This window comes from Octopus sinensis, linkage group LG20, assembly GCF_006345805.1.
Source record: "Octopus sinensis linkage group LG20, ASM634580v1, whole genome shotgun sequence".
NCBI lineage: Eukaryota > Metazoa > Mollusca > Cephalopoda > Octopoda > Octopodidae > Octopus > Octopus sinensis.
In genome coordinates this window covers 31,840,722-31,859,251 of record NC_043016.1, presented here as the reverse complement: position 1 = coordinate 31,859,251, position 18,530 = coordinate 31,840,722, and the positions used below count along the sequence as shown (strand labels likewise).

Sequence of the window (18,530 nt, the reverse complement as noted above, 5' to 3'; positions counted from 1 at the left end):
GTATTGTATATATTGCGCTTGTCTAATTATTGTTTTAATGGTATGACTTGATTTATGATGAGCAATATCTCACAAAGCCTGCTACTAGAAAATAGTTTATGCCTCATCTACACACTTTTATATTGTCATGACCGACAGATGCAATTTTTAAATGCCCTGATTATTTGAATATATTCAAACACATTTCACATTAGCTATTCTGCTGTTGCATTTTTGTCAATAGAAAATAATGTCGGGATTCCTGTTGTTGTTCAGTCCTGCTGAACATCCAAGCTTTGTTGCAATATAGTGCATATAGGACCACTGTTTCCTAGTTAGATATATCTCCTATTTTTAATAGGATGGAATTAGAAGATTTGCTTGCTACTTCTTGCTGACCTAGTATTTATGTAGAGCAGTGGTTTTCAACCGAGGTCCATATAATATCTTATTGTTAAAATTTATTTGCAATGAATTGGTGAAACTTCTCCAATACACAAAATATTTTAATTCTTTTCTAATACAATTCCTATTTATAATAATAATACAATAGGATTTTTTTTTGTATACATTGGGATAGCTATGGGGGTCCAGTAGAGTAAACTAGTAATCAAAGGGGTCCATAGACAAAAAAGAATTGGCTTGGTTTGTCAGTGCTGGCAGGAGATGAGTCTGTGTTCCTTAGATTTTCTGAACTATTGTTATTTATTTCCTCCCCAGTCTACTCTGACTAAACAGATATCAGCACTAGATCTTGTTACATATTAAGGTGGCAAGCTGGCATGCCAGGCGAAATGCTTATTGGTATTTCGTCTGCCACTATGTCCTGAGTTAGTTAAAATTTCACCGAGGTCAACTTTGCTTTTCATCTTTTCGGGGTCGATAAATTAAGTACCATTTACACACTGGTGTTGATGTAATCGACTTAGTCCCTCTGTCTATCCTTCTTTGTCCCCTCTGTTTAGCCCCTTGTGGGCAATAAAGAAATAAGAAATGTTAGCACACCGGGTGAAATGCTAACGGAATTTCGTCTGTCTACGTTGAGTTCAAATTCCACCAAGGTTGACTTTGCCTTTCATCCTTTTGGGGTCGATAAATTAAGTACCAGTTATGCACTGGGGTCAATGTAATCGACTTATCCCTCCCCAAAATTTCAGGCCTTGTGCCTATAGCAGAACCCTTGTTGCATATTAAGGACTACATTGTTTAATGTGTCCCTCATCAAGTGGGATTTCAGAGAAAAGAGAGTTGGCACTATTACTAATAAAGATTCTATCATTGGTTCTTTAAATTGTCGTTTTGTTAAACAGATGAACAGGTACATTATTTACAATTGACTGATATTTGTCCTCATCTTGTTTGTTGTTAACACAATGTTTCGACTGATATACCCTCCAGCCTTCATCAGGTGTCTTGGGGAAATTTCAAACCTGGGTTCTCATGCCGAAGGTATTTTTCAATATTGTTGTTGTTCAGATGAACATGTTAGTTAGTTAGTTAATTTGGCTCAAAAGCAAATAGCAAGGCCATGTAGGGGGACATGGAGTTAAGTACAGGGTGGTGTTCATGTAAAGAGTTTAGACCACTTGAGGTCAAGGGAGGCTTTGAACAAAGCGGTCGTCGGCATCTTCACCATCTCATCTGGCAGCTTGTTCCACGGATCCGCAACCCGGACGGAGAAAGCTCCTCTCCTTCGACTGAGATGAAATCGTTGCAGGTAGAGCTTTTCGGAATGACCCCGCAGCCGACGCTCTGGAGCAGGAGTGAAGAACAGCTCTTTCGAGAGGTTACACTTTCCGCTTATGATGTTGTGGGCGAGAATGAGATCACCACGGCGGCGGCGTTTTTCAAGAGAATAAAGGTCGAGCGTCCTCAGCCTTTCTTCATAGGACAAATTTTTGAGACCATGAACCATGCGGGTAGCCAGATTCGAGTATCACAGAATTCTTCTCTTAAAAAATTAAAATGTATGTGTGCTTGCGTGCATATATGTGTTGTCTGTGGGATGTGTGTGTGTGCATAAAGATTAATATATTTTAGTCTTATGATTACTTGCCATTATTACTCAGTTTGATGGTTGTCACTAATCACCAAAACTATTTCTAATATTTATGGTATCTATTAGAAACCAGTACTCCCTGACTGGCTCCCATGGTGGTGGCATGTAAAAAGCACCATCTAAACGTGGTCAATGCCAGTGCTGCTTGACCAGCTCCCATGCTGGTGGCACATAAAAAGCACCATCCAAATGTGGTCACTGCCAGTGCCCCCTGACTGGCTCCTGTGCTGGTGGCATGTAAAAAGCACCCACTACACTCTTGGAGTGGTTGGCGTTAGGAAGGGTATCCAGCTGTAGAAACCTTGCCAGATCAGATTGGAGCCTGGTGCAGCCATCTGGTTCGCCAGTCCTCAGTGAAACCGTCCAACCCATGCCAGCATGGAAAGCGAACATTAAACGATGATGATGATGAATGCAAAAGGGCTATTGTTGAACAAAGTGTGAAGGTGGCAAGCTGGCAAAATCATTACTATTATGTTCAGAGCACAGATGCCATCATGGTTGACTTTGTCTTTCATCCTTTTGGAGTCAATGAAATAAATATCAGCTGATCACTGGGGTTCAGTGTAATCGACTAACAGCCCCCACTCCCCAAAATGGCAAGTTTTGTGCTTATAGAAGATAGGATGATTATTATTATTATTAAGGTGGTGAGTTGGCAAAATCATTAGCACACTGGAAAAAATGCTTAGCAGTATTTCAACCATCTCTACATTCTGAGTTCAAATTCCATCAGGGTTGACTTTACCTTTCATCCTTTTGGGGCAAATAAAATAATACCAGCTGAATACTGAGGTTGCTGTCATTGACTTAACCCAGCCTGCAAAACTGCTGGTCATGTGCCAAAATTTGATGCCATTATTTTATTATTGTTGTTGCTGTTGCTGCTGCTGCTGTTGTTGTTGTTGTTGTTGTTACCATTATTAAGAAGAAGATGGCAGTGAGGTGGCAGAATTGTTAGCATGCTTAGTTGAAAAGGTTTAATGGAATTTCTTTTAGCTCTTTATGTTCTGGTTTGAAGTTCTGCCAAGATTGACTTTGCTATTTATCTTTTTGGGATCAATAAATAATAGTTCAGAACTGGGTTCGATGTAATCAACAATCTCCCCCCCACCCACCCACCCACCCACCAGCTTCCTAACCAAAATGTCAGGCCTTGTGTCTATAGTAAAAAACATTGTTGTTGTTTTTACTGTTGCTGTATAGCCACATGTAAAGTGTGGGTCTTAAACTGTTTTGTTATGTTATTGATATTATGTTTTTTCAGATTGCCCTTCCTCGTTCTCGCATACCAATGTATGCAGAGAAACCATTAAACTCACCAACTTTACCGAAATACAACGGTTGGCGTGAAGCGAATTCAGCCCATGAAATATCTCAAGAAATTCAACCTTACTTAAAGGACACTGAATCAGCTGGTACATATTGACATATTTAACTCTTACTTTATCAAAATTCTATACACATTTTTTTCGTTTTCTTTAGCATCATTCTTTATTATTATTATTATTATTATTAATATTAATAATAATATTGTTTAAAGAGTGACTTCTGCCATCATTCACACAATACCATTTTATTATAAAAAGAGGCACTGGATATTATCTAAGAGACACTATTCCAGATGGTATGATCATTTCTTTAGTGGACTTTGATTGTAGAACTTGTTATCATTATCACTGTAACGTCCACTTTTTCAGGCTTGCATGAGTTGGACAGAGTTTATCAAGACAGATTTTTCAATAGATGGATGCACCTCTTCTCACCGACCCTGAACTATTTCCATGTAAAATGCCATTTCCTTATGGCCAGACATGTTTGGAAACAAAAGACACTGTTTGTATGACATTGACATTTATTTACAACTATGACACAGCGCCAGGACAAGGAAACAGTAATACCCACCTCACCATTATCATGCATTCTCAATTATAAATATCTATTTACATCATCATCATCATCGTTTAACGTCCGCTTTCCATGCTAGCATGGGTTGGACGATTTGACTGAGGACTGGCGAACTAGAAGGCTGCACCAGGCTGCAATCTGATCTGGCAGAGTTTCTACAGCTGGATGCCCTTCCTTACGCCAACCACTCCAAGAGTGTAGTGGGTGCTTTTATGTGACACTGGCACGAGGGCCAGTCAAGCAGTACTGGCAACAGCCACGCTCGAAATGGTGTTTTTTATGTGCCACCTGCACAGGAGCCAGTCCAGAATCACTGGCAACGACCTTGCTATATTTACATATGTAAATAGATGTTTACATGTAAATATCTATTTACATATATAAATATCCATTTACATACAAATAGATATGCATGGCTTCTTCTAGTTTCCTTCTACCAAATCCACTCTGGTTTGCCCAAAATTATAGTAGACGACTCTAACCCTAGGTGCCATGCTGTGGACTGAATCCAAGCCACGCCTGTACCTAGCGATGTTGATTCACTTAAGAACTGATCACAAGTTAATCAACTGGATCAGGTGCAGGTATAGCTGTATTAACTCAAGAATTGACTGAGTAATTCAGCAAGCGGACCAGGGCGACAACATAAGCTTGTCCGCACTGTTACAATGCACACCCATATGATGAATCACCCAGCATATCAGAGAATTTGATATGGCTCTCAGCTAGGTGAAAGGAAGTTGGAAGTGATATGGTAAATTTAGAACAACACACTCGTGAGTTACACCTGTCATTTGACTGTCTGTGTACATTTCATATGCATATTCAAATGGAGCTACAGCAATGACTAAGTAAATTTTGTGTTTGTTAACTTAGTAGATAACTGAAGGCATTGGCAATGAAAAAAAATTATGCTTGTAATAAATCATGTGACAGTCTACAATTAACCAGATCATTATTATGCAAACACCAACAGGTTAAAGGAAAAGATGAAAAACAAGGGCCACAAGGCATTTTGGGAGGACCTGAGAACTGTCAACAAAAAGCTCAGAATGTACAATCTAGAACACTGGAAGAGGACAGTTGCTTGATGTACAAACATATGTGGGATGACCTCTGACTGAATAAGTGTGTAATGTTATTGATTATATGACAAGTGGGAGAAAGGCCTGTGAATTAATTTTAGCAGCTAAGCTGTGATAAAAACAGTGCATTGAGATCTGAATGAAACGTTTGTGTCTTAGAAATAAGATGACACTTGATTGAAATACTGGATTAAGTAACAATTCAGCTCGTGCTAGTATGAGGAGATGAAAATGAAGATAAATACTCTGTTGTTGAAACTGTTTTTTTTCCCCCCCTATGACTAGCTGCTTCTCTTGTTGCTAACCCCCACACTTCTTTACAAGTAAGGTAATATTTTTGATATTCCTTTGAAGAGCAAGCAGGTCAATGTTGTTTGCATGAATAGTGACTTTGTTTGCAATTAAGAGCGCAAATGTCAAAATAAAGGACAAAGAGACACACACACAAACACTTCCTAAAGTTTCCGCTTACCAAATTTCATTGAAAAGGCATTGGCCAACCCAAGCTATAGCCAATAGTGGCAACACAGTGAGAACTAATCCTGAACCATTTGGTTCCAATGCAAATGTCTTAACTTCACAGCCATGCTTGTGCTAGTACTACTGGAAAAAGCATAACTACTTTGATTCATTTTACCATTTCTCTGAAGTGAAATCTTTACATGAGCTTTCCTCTTCCAAGGCAGAGAATACTTTAGTTCTCACCAACTACTAGCTATCCACAAAATTCAAATGATATCACCAATGGAGTACTGATCCCATATTTTAGACAATGCTGCTGTTGATCTCACAAGTGTTCTAGATCACATCTAAAAAAGAAAAAGAAAAACTGATAATCATGAAGTCTCTCACCAACATACATCAACTTCTCGCCATAAAATGCTTTTCCACTGCTATTACAATGGTTATTCCCCTTTGTTCTACCTCCATTTAAATACTTTTAACTCTTATGTTTCTCCTCCTCTCATTGCCTACATTGTGTCCACTCACTCACTCACCCCATGATGATCATTATACCCAGTTCCCTTTTTTTTTCTCTGGTATTGCCTCCTTGCTCTTATTTTTCCTGCAATTGTTAACTTACAAATGTTCAAGCACTTTAACCACATCAACTTTACTGGACTCAAAGAATGGGTATAGCCCCTTCATTCAGACCAAACTAATAAAAGAGTAAGGAGTTAACCCCAAAAAAAGTTATTCTTTCTTACTTGGTTGTTTCCCTTATTTTTAAAGCCACACGAATTTCTTTGGTCGAAGACAACTGATACCCATTAGTGTTGGGTACTGACTGAAAGGGTACAGTTGCAAATACAAACAGCTGAAATAGGGTTCATCTGAAGGATCTCAAGAGTGGACATTGCATGACAGGGTGCATAGCTCAGAGATCAGTGAGTCTCTCCAAGTTGGAGCTGCTACTTCCCTGCATTGAGAGATCATAGCTCTGGTACTATGATTAAAAGGTCATAAGAAAGAATCAGAAGACAGATTCTTCAAGCTAAGCTGACTGGCAAGAGATGTAGAGGTAGACCAAGAATGTGATGGTGTTCGGATAATGTCCATAGTTTCAGTTGCTCATGCTTGGGAATCCAGATACAAAGTGTAATGATGATTGATTCTGATAGGACCATGTGGAGCAGGTACCTAAGGGCTCTACTCACTTGACTCTCTCGGGAAAAGGAGGAAGAGAAGATGGACGGACAATCGTCAACAACCAATCATGATTTTGACCTGTTTAGATCACATCGGCTCCAATGTGATTTGAACAAATACATGTACTTATTTCTTTATTGCCCACAATGGGCTAAACATAGAGAGAACAAACAAGGACAGACAAAGGGATTAAGTCTTTTAGATCGACCCCCCCCCCCTTCCAGTGCATAACTAGTACTTAATTTATCGACCCTGAAAGGATGAAAGGCAAAGTTGACCTCGGCGGAATTTGAACTCAGAACATAACAGCAGATGAAATACGGTTATGTATTTCGCCCAGCGTGCTAACGTTTCTGCCAGCTTGCCACCTTGTACTTTCGGTCATTAACCATAATAAAGCACCCGGTAGTGTAGATTTTGAAAGAGGTGTTTTAGAAGGAATTACGTAACACAGCTTAGAGTGTATTAATTAATTATAAGAAGTATTTTGAGGCCTTTATTTTAAAAGAATTCAGTTAGACCTAGACACGGTGCCACATTAAAAGCACTGATGCTGATGCCACATGAAAAGCATCCAGTACACTCTGCAGAGTGATTGACATTAAGAAGGGCATCCAGCCATAGAAACCAAGCAAGAACAGACAATGGAGCATGATGTGGCCCTTGGACTTACCAGCTCCTGTCAAACCATCCAACCCACATCAGCATAGAAAATGAACATTAAATGTTGATATTGATATTCCCACTAAGGTGTATAACACTAACATTGTTTTAGAACAAAAGCTGAAAGATACATATTAGATATTGAATTAGTCAGTTAAAATGGACCAAACTTTCAATGGCATTGTTCTGCTTCACATTTTCCAATTCTCCCAATTATTCTACAGATTGATTCTATTGAAAATGTTACCAATAAAAAGTTCTATTCAGATCCAGTGTTTTCTCAATCTTTTTGACTTAGTGATGCATTAGGGACTAAGTGTAAAATCACTGGTACTAAGGAAATCAAGTAGAAAATCACTGTACACTTCAAATGGGAAGTTGAAAATTAAAAATAAAAATTGTTTTAAAGTCTGCTTCCCTAACCACTGGGCCATTACACCACCACATATGTGTATAACATGTTTATGAATATGTTTTTCAAGATTTCCAGCATTAATAGTACATTTTTTCATTCACTAACTTTATATGTGTATAGTGGCACTCCATTGGTTATAACGATAAAAGTTCCCATTAATCCGATCAACGGAACAGCCTGCTTATGAAATTAACGTGCAAGTGGCTGAGCACTCCACAGACACGTGTACCCTTAACATAGTTCTCAGGGAGATTCAGTGTGACAAGGCTGGACCTTTGAAATGCACGTACAACAGTAACAGGAAGAAAGAATGAGAGAAAGTTGTGAAAAAGTACAGCAATGTTCACCACCACCCTCTTGCTGGAGCCTCGTGGAGCTTTAGGTGTTTTTGCTCAATGAACACACACACTACAGGCTTCTTTCATTTTCCTTCTATCAAATCCACTCACAAGATTTTTGTTGGCCTGGGGTTATAGTAAAAGACACTTGCCCAAGGTTCCATGTAGTGGGACTGTGGTTGGGAAGCAAATTTCTTATCACACGGCCATGCCTGCATCTATAATATAATTTTTTCTTTTTCGCTTTTCAGGTAAATCATCTATTTTACATATACATTACTCTGATGAGGCCCCGAATAATAAATATGGAAATTCTAAGGTTAATTTTTGTCAGGATGAAAATGTTTCGACATCTACTCAGTTACCACATTCACCACAAAACAATGTGAATCTCAAGGAAATGACAGATGTAAGTATGCACTGAAAATACCTCTCATTTGATATTTGGTTTCTTCTCTTACTGCACTTCCTCATGACTTTTAATCTGAGCCTTTCTTGTAAATCATTTAAATCTGGCATAAGCAGTCCCATACCAATTTCTATCCTATTTGCTGCCCTGTGAGAGCCTTGGGAAAGGAAAATCCTAAGGGAATCAACCTAGATAGTGTAATTCCCCTTCCCTTCATTCTTTGTAAATGGAATGTGAGTATACACAAATTTTTGACAGTATCTTTTGCAAAAAGATTATAGTTGAATGCAGGTTACTATCTGTAGCATTCTTCATTATCATCATCGTCATCATTGTTTAATATCTGCCTTCCATGTTGGCATGGGTTGATGGTTTGACAGGAGCTGGCCAGAGAGAAGCCTGCACCAGACTTATGTGTCTGTTTTGGCATAGTTTTTACAGCTAGATGCCCTCCCTAATGCCGACCACCCTGCAAAGTGGACAGTGCTACTTACATAGCAACAGGGTTGCCAAATAACTTGCAAGACAAAGAACCTTTGAGAATGGGTGTGGGGTGGGGTGAAGGAGGTGATCTTGTGTCCACGCGTGTTTATTATAGTTGTAAAGAGGACATCTTCATGTGTATACATACACACATAACCCCCCTTACATACACCTTACAATTGTGATGGGGACATATGGTTTATACAACCACCTTGTTTAAACTGGAGTATAGTTTCTTACTTTTAGTGTTTGTGTAGTCGTCATCATCCTCATCATCATTTAGCGTCCGCTTTCCATGCTAGCATGGGTTGGACGGTTCAACTGGGGTCTGTGAAGCCAGAAGGCTGCATCAGGCCCAGTCTGATCTGGCAGTGTTTCTACGGCTGGATGCCCTTCCTAACACCAACCACTCCAGACGGAGCTGGCAAACGGCCACGAACGGATGGTGCTTTTACGTGCCACCGGCATGGAGGCCAGTCGGGGCAGCGCTGGCAACGGCCACAAATGGATGGTGCTTTTACGTGCCACCGGCACAGGGGCCAGGCGAGGCTGGATGGTGCTTTTTACGTGCCACCGGCACATAGTAAGGTACAAAATTCTACAGTAAACCAAGAAGTGAAGTTCCTCAGTTGGTTTATTACCCTCTTTGACACTCTTCCAGCAATTATATGATAGGTGGAGCTCTCCATTCCTTCTCTGTATGGCAATTCATCTGGAAGGCCACACCAATGTAACACCTACAGCTTGATGGAACATTTGTGGCTGCCTTAGCCCACTGAGCCATTGTGGTCAGATCTCCAAGTCTAAAAGACTGAAATTGGATTGCCTAGATTGAGTCTCACTTTAAAACTGTTATGTACAGGCAGGAAGGAATGGAGAGGAACCCTAACCCTGCAGGAATGATGGAGAGGAGACAAAAATGACAGGTACTGGATGGTACTGCTAGTTGCAGTCTCAACTCCACAAGTAGATGACATTCTTCTTCTTCATCTTCAGACATGAAGAACTGCATTCACCTTCTTTTGTACCTCTTTTTTTTTTCCTATTTATTTTTTTAGTTTACATTAAGAGTTCTCAACTATTTTTTTATCTATGGACCCCTTTGATTACTATTTTATTCTGGTGGATCCCCATAGCCATTCAATGCTTAAAAACTAGTTTTATAGAAATTTCCTTCAAAATTCCTATTTTGTTTTTCATACATAAACTTGTGTAGGTTGAATTATGTAAAATGTTAGAGAAAGAAACCTAGCTGTTTCTCGCAATACATACATCTAAAGCAGGGGTTCTCAACCATTTTTTATCTATGGACCCCTTTCATTACTATTTTATTCCGGTGGATCCCCATAACCATTTGATGTTTACAAACTAGTTTTATAGAAACTTCTTAGAGAAAGAAACCTAGCTGTTTCTTGCAATACATCTATAGCAAATTTTTTTTCTGGAGCCTTTAAAATACCCAATTTATTATTTTGTTGTGTGGACTCCTAAAAATCTTATATGGATCCCTGTTGAGAACCACTGGTCTACATGCATCATGATTCCAAGTTCCCTTTCAGCCGTTTGTGTCTTGGTCTTTGACTCCTTGATCTGTACGTTTCACAAATATCATGTTCCCATCACTAGTAAATTGCAGCTACTATTGATAGATCCTTCATTGGCTTTGATGATTATCACTCTGATCTTTGACAAATTGATCTACCTATTAGTTAATTTAATGAGTGGGTACTCTTAATGTAATTTTCAAGCCATAATCATCTGTAGCATAACATATGGCAAAGACAAAGATGTGTGTTTGATTTCCGGGCAAAAATCCATGCAAAAGGGGCTTCTGTTATATTTCTACCTACCCAGTTTAACATACAAGGTTTGGGTTGACCCAAGACTATAATAAAATAAGAATAAAAAAAACATTTGGCCAAGATGCAGGGCAACATGATGAGACCCAGAACATTATATCATCATTATCTAGTGTTTTAAACACTTGATCCAAGACTATAACAAAATGAGAATAAAAAAAAAATTGACCAAAACGCAGGGCAACATGAGACCCAGAACATCATATCTTCATCATCGTCATCCAGTGTTTTAAATCCGAGTTTTGTCTCCGTTAACAGGGGTGGCTGGATTTACCTCAATGTTATAGCAACTGAGGTAGGCAGGTGCAGCTCACTCCAATCTTTGGACTGGCTGGTGCCCATTCTCCTTTGCTATCATGAGGCTTTTTTGGAGCTGGATTTTTCTATGGGACGCATGCCCTTGCTTACCCTCAACCTCAGTTTCTAGACATGAGTGGTTCCCCGAGACCAAGGCCTCTACCATGATTTTTAAGAAATGTGGTGGAAAACAAGCTCAGGAAGGCAGGGATGCTACTCCCTGAGACCCCTTTTAGAGTCCCACCCCCACCTATCAACAAAGAATATTCCTTAAGTACTTCACCATGCCTACAACTTTTGCTATTACTGCAACAACTTGTACCACCACCAGCTTCTAACATTCTACACATCTTCCCTGTGTACATCAGTGTATATTTCCTATGACACATGTAGATTCATTCCATCTTCTCTACAACAACCATCCACTCACTCTTTTTAGTGCCTTTTCTGTGCTTCTTCAAATAATGTTAATTTTCTTTTTTAAAAAAATAAGGAAAAAGAAAGAGAAGCAATAAGGAATCTCTTGTCATTCTTTGATGTTCACTTTCTCATGTTTTAAGTTTTCTTCCATTTTTCACTTTTGTAGTCTTTTTTCTATTTGTTCTTATTAATCTCTCTCTCTCTCTCTCTCGCTCGCACACACACAAATTACATTTTTTTCATTCTTTATACTCTGATCAGCTGTGGCAAACATTAGGCTTTCAACCAACTCCTAATGAATTGGCTGCCATCAGGTACCGTGTGGCTGTTGACGAAAATGGAATGGTTTCTTATGAAGGTAACTAGAAATATTTCAAGTTTTATTTTACTGGTTTTCCATTTTTTTTTTTTTTTTTTTTTTTTTTGTCCTTAAAGCAACGAAAAATCAATCAAAAACTAAATTGATTTCTTGTTACAACTTGTTTATCATTGCATGTTTTATTTTAAAATATTTGGGTTCTGCATGGTAAGAAGTTTGTTTCCCCAACAACATGGTCCCAGGTTCAGTCCCACTGCAAGTCACCTTGGGCAAATGTCTTCTATAGTTCCAAACTGAGCAAAGTTCTGAATGGACTTGGTGGATAGAAACTATGTGGAAGCCTGTTGTGTGTGTGTGTGCATTCATGCATGTATCAATCAGTGTGGGAGTCTTGTGTGTGTCTCTCACCAGCACTTGACAACTGGTGCTAGTTTGTTTACATCCCAGTAACTTAGCAGTTCAGCTTAAGAGACCAATAGAATAAGTACCAGGTTAAAAAAAAAATGTACTGGGGTCAATCTGTTTGACTAAAACCCTTCAGGGCAGTGCTCCAGCATGGCTACAGTTCAGTGACTGAATCAAGTAAAAAATAAAGATTTAGTAACATTATTCGTTTCTGCAGTTTTAATTATTACAAATCATCAACATTGAAGAAGATGTTGAGTGAACTAAGAAAAAACAAAAAAAAAGTAATCACTTGATCATGATTAAAAGCCATGTTCAATAAATTTGATTTATCTTTGACCAGTCTGGTCTTGGACCAAGCAGTAGGCTGATGTATAATATTTAATTATAGAGAGTGAGTGTGTGTGTGTGTGTGTAATCTGTTTTGTTACTGGTCTTGTTGTTGCCAGTATTGTTTAGTTCTAAGCTCAATTCTGTTTGAACAGACCCATAATTACAGGGACTTCAGAAATGATACCTTGCCATTTTATTCTAGATTTTGGTCAGTCTGGGGACAAGTGTCTTCTTTTTTAGCCCCAAGCAAATCAAAGCCTTGTGAAAGGATTTGGTAAACAGAAAATGGAAGAAGCCTCTGTGTGTGTGTGTGTGTCACTTTGACTACTGGTATTGGTTTGTTTTCATCCCCATAACTTAGTGACCTACAAAAGAGACCAACAGAATAAGTACGAGACTTAGAAAAAATATATATACAGGGATCAATTTGTGTGACTACATTCTTCAAGATAGTCCTCCAGCATGGCTGCAGTTCAGTGACTGAATCAAAGGAAAATAAAAGATATAGTTCATTCAAGACTACTTTATCCAATGTTTCCTTCATCTTTTCAAGATCATAGGATGTCTTTAACCCTTTCGTTGCCAACCTGGCTGAAACCGGCTCTGACTCTGAGTATAAATGTCTTGTTTTCATAAGTTTTGAATTAAAATCTTTCACCAAACCTTAGTCACAATTTATGTTCCTAACACTAACTGAACGATAACTAAGTAATTTTTACTAAATTCTTTGTTATCATCATCATCATCGTTTAGCGTCCGTTTTCCATGCTAAGCAAATGAAAGACACACAGAGCATCTCAAAATAAATACAGTAACGAAAGGGTTAAGGCAAGTTTGGCTGCTATTTCTAGCAGTTGAGTGACCACATATAGAATCCATCACTGGCTGGTGTAGTGTGCGTGTGTGTATGCATGTGTGTGCCATCTATGCATATTCCACTATTATTGTTTAGGTCCAAGTGAAACCTAATTGAGGAAACCTATAATCAAAAACATTCCAGCCTTCACCATCCCTTTCTTTTTTTTTTCTTTTTACCAGGAATAGTATACAATGGACTGCATTGTACAGCATATATATATATATATATATATATATATCCTTCTATATATATATATATATATATATATATCCTTCTACAAGATGATAGAACATGGTTCAAGGGAGCTTCATCTGCTATTTCTAGCGGATCAGAGAGGCTCACTCATTAGCGTCCATTTTCGACTGTGTTAATCTGGTTAATATTATTTAGTTTTTCTTCTGTTCCTATTTTGTCAGCAGGTCTTAGCACTGATCTGCAACATAAGTAGCCAAGGTGTATTCAGGAAAAGTCATTATAGCTTTAAATATTTCAGTATTTATTGATCTCAAACTACTATATAGATTTATCATTTATAAATGGTTAACAGACCAGAACAGTTTGAAATCTCCTAAGTAGGAAATTAGTGTATCTGTGCTTTGTGTTGTTGTCCGGGTTGAGTGATACAAATAAGGGTATTAGGTCTATTTTGCTTCTCTGTTAAAACAATTCACTTCCTTTGTCAGAAAGTAAGGCAGTTAAAATTTACATCACTTTTTGATTCAGCCGCATATTAATAGTCTAAGAGAAGATGGGTTTTTCATAATGATGGACCATTCTCCTTTTCCTTTACAGTATATCTTTTACTTTTATTTGTTTCAGTCATTTGACTGTGGCCATGCAGGAGCACCGCCTTTAGTCGAGCAAATTGACCCCCAGGACTTATTCTTTGTAAGCCTAGTACTTATTCTATCAGTGTCTCTTGCCGAACTGGTAAGTGACAGGGACGTATGCACACCAGCATCAGTTGTTGGGGGAACAAACACAGACACACAAACATATACATACACACACACACACATATATATATCTTTATATATATAAAACTGAGAATGTCTGTCTGTCTGTCTGTGTGTTTCCCTAAAGCTTGAGAACTACACAACCAATTTCATTCAAATTTTACACATGCCTTACTTAGGGTCCATGTAGTTTCATGGGCGAAAAAAATGTTCAACTTCTTGCCTAGAGCGAGCCCATAGCAATATCATATCTTCTCCACTATTTCAGTATTACGTGTTAAAAGTGAAACAAAAACATTTCTCTATTTTATGTTAGATACTTTCACTTTAACAATAAAAATAATAATAACAATTGAATTATATGTAGTAAGTAATAATTAAAATCAAACTAAAGTATAATATAATCATAACATAACAAAAGTAAAAATAGCAATTGGTATAAAATTGTATCAATGACTTGAACTTGAATAAGTGGTTTCACATGAATGGGAATAAATCAAAAATAAAATTAGCGTGCAGAAATGGAATAGTCCAGATGGATAATAAAAAATTAAATTAAAGAAAAGACTATTGTCTATAAAGTATACAATGTAGAGAAAAAAGAAGATTTGAACACATAGAGGAAAGCACCTTCGAAAAGTGTCTTGGTGCGACTATGAAAGATATCTAATCAGAGACAGTAAATTCGCCACAATAGAAGCAAGGTTCGAGTCAACGGAGCGTGCAAGGGAGTACACGACTCAAACTTGCAAAATGGAAATATTTTATTTTTACCTTTATATCTGGGACGTAGGACGTCCCGGATAAAAATTTAAAAGCCCACCCCCGCTCCCCATCCCAGAAGTAGAGGTAGGCTGGATTGTAGCCACACTTCTATACAAGAGGGCGGACAAGATACAATTGATCGAAATTACAAGAGACGGGCTAACAAGTCCAGTCTGTTATATATTTTGAGTATTGTTATCACTAGCGATATCAAGATATAACTTTGTATTTTGTATTTTATGTGTAGATGTATATATATATATAGATATACATGTAATATGTACACATATATATACACATATATACATGCACTAGCACTATGACCCGGCAATGACGGGTCTTTAATGCTAGTATATATATATATATATATATGATGGGCTTCTTTCAGTTTCCGTCTACCAAATCCACTCACAAGGCTTTGGTCGGCCCGAGGCTATAGTAGAAGACACTTGCCCAAGGGGCCATGCAGTGGGACTGAACCCGGAACCATGTGGTTGGTAAGCAAGTTACTTACCACACAGCCACTCCTGCACCTATGTATAAGTTTTTTTTTTGTATGTAAATGAAAAATTAGAAGATAAATAAATGAAATCATTATTATTATTAAGGCAGTAAGCTGGCTGAATCATATTCTTGTGAAATATCTCCTGAAAAACCTTAATAGTTAATGCTTTTGATAACAATCCATCTGAGACAACCCTACATCTATAATACAAGCTTCATATTTTAAACTGGTCTAAATTAGAAACTCCATTCAAAATTTTATGTTAATTTGTGTTTCAAACAATTGAAAGGGTTAAGAAAAGAAGTAAATGTTGTTTCACTGTTATTCAGAATTATCTGCCCTTCTACCAGCTAATGTGAATCTGTACATATTCATGTGTCCATCATCATCTTACTATTCTGTGTGCATGTGAAAGAAGAGAAAGAGTAACCATTTGTTTCACTTTTACTATTTAAAATGACCCTGTCAGAATGCATGATGCAGTCTGTTACAATTTAACCCTTTAGCATTTAAACCGGCCATATCCGGCCAAAAATATTCTGCCTGTTTTATGTTCAAACTGGCCAGATCTGGCCTCTCACACCAACCCTACAATATCGTTTTAAATATTAACAACTACCTCATCAAAATCTTAATGCTATAAGATAAGGCATGATTAATTCAAAACAATGTGGATAAAAAAGGATTAATTTTGGCAGAATAATGCGAACACTAAAGGGTTAAAATGACAATTTTCTCTTAAGACAACACAATTACCAAATGAGTAAATTAGCTTACACATTCCTTTTTTTTTTTTATTCATCCTTGTTATTAGAAATCATTAAAGTTGCTAATGAGGTGTGTCAAGCCAGTTCAAAAGGAGTTGAGAAAGACTTTTCCCGGCCTACAAATCGAGAAGTGAGAGTTGAAACATTTCCACACGAGGTAAGTCGTTTTTATTAAGATTAAGTAAATAAGAAAATATTACAAATATTCTTTTATTCTCTTAGGTTAGCTGTATTACACTTCCTATTATGCTGGCAGAGAATCTCCAATTTATCAATGATTTGTACAACATGATTAATCTATTTGGATTTGATCAATGGTTAATCTTCCTATTCATCATCATCATCATCATTATTTAACCCTTTCGTTACTGTATTTATTTTGAGATGCTCTATATTTCTTTCAATTACTTTAAATATAACAAAGAATTTAGTAAAATAACTTAGTTATCATTCAGCTAGTGTTAGGAACATAAATTGTCACTAAGGTTTGGTGGAAGATTTTAATTCAAAACTTATGAAAACAAGACATTTGTACTTCAGAGCCAGAGCCAGTTTCAGCCAGGTTGGTAACGAAAGGGTTAACGTCCATTTTCCTTACTAACATGGTTTCTATAAATGGATGCCCTTCCTTATGCCAACCATTTTACATAGTGTACTGGATGTTTTTTTACATAGCACTAGCACAGCTTCACTTTACGTGATACTGGCACCAGTGCTTTTTATGTGATGCCAGCACAGGTGCTTTTATGTGGCACTGGCATGGGTTGTTAACCAATGTCTGAATGGAGGGGAGATATCATGGTACCTATACTAAATATATTTTCTCACAAGACAAAGAGTAAAGAATAAAAGTTATAATTAAAAATCAAGAAATTTAGTTCCACCAACAGTTTATAAAAACAATGCTAAACAATATTTATATACTGCATAAAATTTTAATTTTCAGGTAGAAGTTTTACCTGACTCGACAATGTTGTCTTTGGAAGAGGTTGCCCAGATCCAATTAGAAAAAGATATCCTGCAGGTTGAGGTTGAAAAACTGCGTGTAAGTTTTTTTGTAGTTTTTTCCTTTATTTTTTTTTTCTTTCTGGTATTTTCTTACTGATACTTAACACAAGAACAGAAGCCTTTTGCTGCTGCTTCTCCATTCTTACTCTTCTAAAATTGAGCATTCCTCTGTCACTTCTACAACTATCTAAATCAATGGTCCTCAGCCATTTTTATCTATGGATCCCTTTGATTCCTGTTTTTACTCTACTGGACCCTCTTACCCATTCGATGTTTAAGGAAAGTCCATAAGAAAAGTTTTTACAATTAAATATAATTTGCAGTTGTATTACTCTTTTACTATTTTAATTGTTTCAGTCATTTGACTGTGGCCATGCTGGAGCACCGCCTTTAGTCGAGCAAATCGACTCCAGGACTTATTCTTTCTCAGCCTGGTACTTATTCTATCGGTCTCTTTTGCTGAATGGCTAACTTATGGGGGCATAAACACACCGGCATCAGTTGTCAAGCGATGTTGGGGGAGGGGACAAACACAGACACACAAATGTATACACATACATATATATATAACAGGCTTCTTTCAGTTTCTGTCTACCAAATCCACTCACAACGCTTTGGTCGGCCCGAAGCTATAGTAGAAGGTGCCACACAGTGGGACTGAACCTGCCACTCCCCTTATTAAAAAAAATATTGTTAAAATATTTTTTGTATTGTAGAAGTATAAGCAATCTATTGCAAATAAGCACAGGCGAGGCTGTGTAGTAAGAATCTTGCTTCCCAACCACATGGTTCCCGGTTCAGTTCTAATACGTGGATCCTTGGCATAGTCTTCTGTTGTAACCTCAGGTTAACCAAAGCCTTGTGGATGGATTTGGGAGACAGAAACTGAAAGAAGGCCTTTGTGTATAATATTTATGTGTGTATGTCTTTGTGTCTGTGTTTGTCCCCCAACAATCACTTGACAACTGATGTTGTTGCATTTACATCCCCGTAACTTAACACTTTGGCAAAAGACACCAATAGAATAACTATTAGTCTTACAAAGAAT

At 37.6% G+C, this 18,530-nt stretch overlaps 1 protein-coding gene across 2 annotated transcripts in view; it reads left to right on the top strand.

The window, feature by feature from the left end:
• The window catches only part of LOC115222572, a 101,070-nt gene that overhangs the window by 71,833 nt on the left and 10,707 nt on the right, over nucleotides 1-18,530 (top strand). For both annotated transcript variants that reach the window (XM_029792848.2, XM_036511523.1), the window contains exons 9-13: nucleotides 3,306-3,456; nucleotides 8,349-8,506; nucleotides 11,827-11,923; nucleotides 16,522-16,631; nucleotides 17,421-17,519. In XM_029792848.2, coding sequence (XP_029648708.1) covers nucleotides 3,306-3,456; nucleotides 8,349-8,506; nucleotides 11,827-11,923; nucleotides 16,522-16,631; nucleotides 17,421-17,519 — 615 coding nt within the window. The remainder of the gene's footprint in view (nucleotides 1-3,305; nucleotides 3,457-8,348; nucleotides 8,507-11,826; nucleotides 11,924-16,521; nucleotides 16,632-17,420; nucleotides 17,520-18,530) is intronic.